At 48.8% G+C, this 5,590-nt stretch overlaps 1 protein-coding gene across 5 annotated transcripts in view; it reads right to left on the bottom strand.

Moving 5' to 3' along the window:
* exoc1 (exocyst complex component 1) overlaps positions 1 to 4,820 on the bottom strand; it is a 27,370-nt gene extending 22,550 nt beyond the window's left edge. For all 5 annotated transcript variants that reach the window (XM_061238188.1, XM_061238189.1, XM_061238191.1 and 2 more), the window contains exons 1-4: positions 4,671 to 4,820; positions 3,365 to 3,496; positions 3,115 to 3,245; positions 2,395 to 2,554 (exon numbers count right to left, since the gene is read on the bottom strand). In XM_061238188.1, coding sequence (XP_061094172.1) covers positions 2,395 to 2,554; positions 3,115 to 3,245; positions 3,365 to 3,488 — 415 coding nt within the window. In that variant the 5' untranslated portion in view covers positions 3,489 to 3,496; positions 4,671 to 4,820. The remainder of the gene's footprint in view (positions 1 to 2,394; positions 2,555 to 3,114; positions 3,246 to 3,364; positions 3,497 to 4,670) is intronic.
* Positions 4,821 to 5,590: the final 770 nt, after the last annotated feature.

Below are 5,590 nucleotides of genomic sequence, written 5' to 3'. Positions count from 1 at the left end.
GCCACTCCTTAAGTAAAAGGCACATGGCAGCCCGTCTGGAGTTTGCCAAAAGGCACCTGAAGGACTCTCAGACCGTGAGAAACAAAATTCTCTGGTCTGATGAGACAAAGATTGAACTCTTTGATGTGAATGCCAGGCGTCATGTTTGGAGGAAACCAGGCACCGCTTATCACCTGGCCAATACCATCCCTACAGTGAAGCATGGTGGTGGCAGCATCATGCTGTGGGGATGTTTTTCAGCGGCAGGAACTGGGAGACTAGTCAGGATTGAGGGAAAGATGAATGCAGCAATGTACAGAGACATCCTGGATGAAAACCTGCTCCAGAGCGCTCTTGACCTGGGGCGACGGTTCATCTTTCAGCAGGACAACGACCCTAAGCACACAGCCAAGATATCAAAGGAGTGGCTTCAGGACAACTCTGTGAATGTCCTTGAGTGGCCCAGCCAGAGCCCAGACTTGAATCCGATTGAACATCTCTGGAGAGATCTGAAAATGGCTGTGCACCAACGCTCCCCATCCAACCTGATGGAGCTTGAGAGGTGCTGCAAAGAGGAATGGGCAAAACTGCCCAAAGATAGGTGTGCCAAGCTTGTAGCATCATATTCAAAAAGACTTGAGGCTGTAATTGCTGCCAAAGGTGCATCAACAAAGTATTGAGCAAAAGCTGTGAATACTTATGTACATGTGATTTCTTAGTTTTTTATTTTGAATAAATTTGCACAAATTTCAAAAAAACTTCTTTCATTATGGGGTGTTGTGTGTAGAATTTTGAGGGAAAAAAATGTATTCCATTTTGGAATAAGGCTGTAACATAACAAAATGTGGGAAAAGTGAAGCGCTGTGAATACTTTCTGGATGCACTGTATGCCCATCTTATACACCCATCCCTACACACACACCTACACCCTTCCCTACACCCAGCTCATACACCCACACCTATACCTATCTCATACACCACCTACACCTACACCCACCTCACACACATACCCACACCCATCTCATACACCCACACCTACACCCACTCATACACCACCCACACCTACACCCACTCATACACCACCCACACCTACACCCACTCATACACCTACACCCACCTCACACACCCATACCCATCTCATACACCCACACCTACACCCACTCATACACCACCCACACCTACACCCACTCATACACCTACACCCACCTCACACACCCATACCCATCTCATACACCCACACCTACACCCACTCATACACCACCCACACCTACACCCACTCATACACCTACACCCACCTCACACCCATACCCACACCCACCTCACACACCCATACCCACACCCACTCATACACCACCTACACCTATACCCACTCATACACCTACACCCACTCATACACCTACACCCACCTCACACACCCATACCCACACCCATCTCATAAACCCATACCTACACCCACTCATACACCACCTACACCTATACCCACTCATACACCTACACCCACTCATACACCCACACCTACACCCACAACTACAACCATGTCATACACCCACACCCATACCTATACCCATCTCATAAACCCACACCTACACCCACTCATACACCCACACCTACATCCATACCTACACCCACTCATACACCCACACCTACACCCATCTCATACACTGCAGTGGGGCCGCAATGTAAGCAGTTTTTTTTTGTTTCAACTGGCAGCCAACTTAGCCCTGGGAAACTGCAGTGAAAATTTATTTCTCCTGCATTTCCTTTCAGACATATTTGACCAAGAAATAACTGAAATCAATGTGCACAGTTTGCAGTGCATAAACACTCATTACACACTCATTACACACTCCTGAAACACTTACTGTCTGTTCCACTTGAGCCTTCCCTCACACATTTCACATGTTTTGAATCTGACACTTGCAATATGTTCTGGGTGCAGTGTGTTAAGGGGCCTGCAGGGGGAGCTCTGGGTGCAGTGTGTTCAGGGGCCTGTAGGGGGAGCTCTGGGTGCAGTGTGTGCAGGGGCCTGTAGGGGGAGCTCTGGGTGCAGTGTGTGCAGGGGCCTGTAGGGGGAGCTCTGTGTGCAGTGTGTGCAGGGGCCTGCAGGGGGAGCTCTGGGTGCAGTGTGTACAGGGACCTGCAGGGGGAGCTCTGTGTGCAGTGTGTGCAGGGGCCTGTAGGGGGAGCTCTGTGTGCAGTGTGTGCAGGGGCCTGTAGGGGGAGCTCTGGGTGCAGTGTGTGCAGGGGCCTGTAGGGGGAGCTCTGGGTGCAGTGTGTGCAGGGGCCTGTAGGGGGAGCTCTGTGTGCAGTGTGTGCAGGGGCCTGCAGGGGGAGCTCTGGGTGCAGTGTGTACAGGGACCTGCAGGGGGAGCTCTGTGTGCAGTGTGTGCAGGGGCCTGTAGGGGGAGCACTCACCCTCCAGCAGCTGGGGGCTCACATTAACAAACTCCAGCTTCTTCCTCAGGTATCTCTGGTTCAGCTTCCAGATGCAGGAGATGAAGGAGTTCTTCTCTGCAGTGCTGCTGGCCACCCAGCGGTAAACCTTCTCAAAGTGCAGGTCGAACTCTGGGTTCTCCTGAGAGGGGAGCGGAGAGAGAGGAACAGAAAGAGGAGTGTAGAAAGAGAACAGAAAGAAGGGAGCAGAAAGAGGAGTGTAGAAAGCAGAAAAGGCTTAACAGGGGAGACACTCAGAGCCTGCAGTGTGTAAGTAGTTGAGTAAGAGATATTTAAACGGTCAAACGGCAGCAGCGTAGCAATTAGAGAAAATGGGCCAGGGTTTGAGTAGGGTTTGAGTAGGGTTTGAGTAGGGTTTGAGTAGCGGTTGTGTAGCGGTTGTGTAGCAGTGGCATAGCAGTTTGGCAGGTTTTGTAGCGGTGGTGTAGTGGTTGTTTCTGTAGCAGTTGCGTAGCGGTTGGAAAGCAAAGGTATAGTGGTTGTGAACAGTGGTGTAGCGGTTGTGTAGCGGTTGCAGTGTTTTCTAGCGGTTGTGAACAGTGGTATAGCGGTTGTGTAGCGGTTGCAGTGTTTTCTAGCGGTTGTGAACGGTGGTGTAGTGGTTGTGTAGCAGTTGTGTAGCGGTTGTGTAGCAGTTGTGTAGCGGTTGTGTAGCGGTTGTGTAGCGGCCGTCTCTCTGACCTTGTTGGCGTCCTTGGCGTCGACCTCAGTCAGGTCCCGGAGCTCCCAGGCCAGCTGCCGCTTGTAGAAATCCCCTTTATCAGACTTCTTCACCTTCACCACCCTCACCTGAACCGGCCTCTCTGTGGTAACTGCAACATGCACACAGGTTACACACGCACGCGCGCACACGCACATGCACACGCACACGCACACGCACACACAATGCGGTCTCTGTACACAGAAATGCAGACCCGAGGGGAGGACCTACCTGTAGCACACAGGAAGCAGTTCTTCTTCTTCTTCCCAGCCTTGCATACATTGACGATGCTGAGCAACCGTTCATCGTTGGGAGTGAAGATGTCTCTCTGCAGTGCGTGTTTAATGGCCGTCATCTCTGCCGCTGCAAAACAGACCTCACAGCTGAACTCTGTCCCCACACACACACACACACACACACACACACACACACTGCTGAGCTCTCCACACACACACACACACACACACACACACACACAGCTGAGCTCTCCACACACACACTGCTGAACTCTCCACACACACACTGCTGAACTCTCCACACACACACTGCTGAACTCTCCACACACACACTGCTGAGCTCTCCACACACACACTGCTGAGCTCTCCACATACACTCACACACACACACACACACACACACACACACACACACACACACACACACACACACACAGCTGAGCTCTCCACATACACTCACACACACACACACACACACACACACAGCTGAGCTCTCCACACACAGACTGCTGAACTCTCCACATACACTCACACACACACACACACACACACACACACACACACACACACACACACACACACACAGCTGAGCTCTCCACATACACTCACACACACACACTGCTGAACTCTCCACATACACTCACACACACCCACACGCTGCCGAGCTCTCCACCCACCCACCCACTCACTCACTCACTCAGAACTATAATACGTTTCATTTGCGGAGTGCAATTCAAGGTTCCGTACACAAGGCGCAACAGGCATTTAGGCAAAGATCATGAACACTGTGAAAACAATAAAATAATACAACATAGTCAATAAAAAAGGGATTTAGCGCATACCTTATTAGCTAACCATATACAACACGATTACTACAATCGAAGAAACATTTCCCGCGGTTGTGATTGCTTTTAGAAAATGATTCATAAATTATCATTTTAAATGACTGACACACATCATTGACCGGCCATTATTTAATTCAGGCCTACAGTCACTCAAGCTCTTAAGTCAGTCTGTAAACATGTATCCGATTGTTTTATTTCACTTGCAAATAGCTAACGTTACATGGGAGCAACAATGGCAGTGAGCTAATATTAGGTAGCTACGTAAAAATGTATGAAGCTGCTGGTTAGGTAAATCGAACTAAAATACATTATTCCATGCATGGGGAGTCCAGCAGTTATTGGAATGTTATTGTCACAGCGCTGTTTCCGTTACCTCCCTGCCTTCGAGTTCTAACCTTGAGAAGAAGCGCAGAGTCAGTGAATCTAAAGTCTGTTAAATGTCACAAAGCTACTCACCTTAGGAGTGGCTCTACGAACAGTATTTCAATGTTTAAATGCGATACGTAAAATCCTTAGTTAGTTCCATGTAAGAATAGCGCACAGCTAAACCTCCATTATTGTGCCTGTTCCAGCCAGGAGTTTCCTGTTTCCGGGGTAAAAAAAGGAAGTCAGATGACACGGATACCATGGAAACGCCCAAGAGGAACAAGAGGAGACAGCGCCTAGGGCTGCGTCAGAAGGTGGGAGGGGTGTCGATTAAGGCAATAGTTTGTGATGCTCACTTCTTAAATAGGCAAAAACGGATTAAACAGGTTACAGTGACGGCAGGCACCCTGGTATTTTCCTTTTTCCCAGTGCTGGTCAATATTTTATTAGACATTTTGCCGTTGCAAAGGAAGCTCCCTATTCTAGTGTTTTTGAGTGATTAATGTAGGGGAAAATTCACAGAACGAAAGATCTCCCTCCTAAAAGCATGATAACCAATCACAAGTCAAAATCAGACTCCGCCTTAGTGAGCAGGCTGGTTCCCCCAAAACTCTCGACGATGTGTGCTAAAAGTTTATCAATATATCTGTATTAAAGTATGATATGTACCCTGTATAGTTTCAAACTGATTAACTGCTAAATTGTGCTAGGATTACACAGTGAGCCCAGCCAGCTGGCGGGGAGGGGGGGGGGGGGGGCGTCTTGAACTGTGTAGACCAAACTGTCAAGGACACGGGCAGAGCAAGATATGAATGTACAGCTGATTTCTCCGGGACTCTCAATGTTTTATGCCAGAAGTGTATCTATTTGACCTAGAACATTAATTATAGCTGAGCTTATGAAAACGCAAGAAACCACAGTGAAAACTGTTGAAATGAGAGCAAAGAATGCTACGTACATTTATTCCCTTAGAAGAGAATAATTAATCAAATGTCCCGCCAGGGGGAAAT

This window comes from Conger conger, chromosome 4, assembly GCF_963514075.1.
Source record: "Conger conger chromosome 4, fConCon1.1, whole genome shotgun sequence".
NCBI lineage: Eukaryota > Metazoa > Chordata > Actinopteri > Anguilliformes > Congridae > Conger > Conger conger.
Note: the sequence above shows the minus strand (reverse complement) of the source record. Positions and strands in the feature narration are given on the sequence as shown.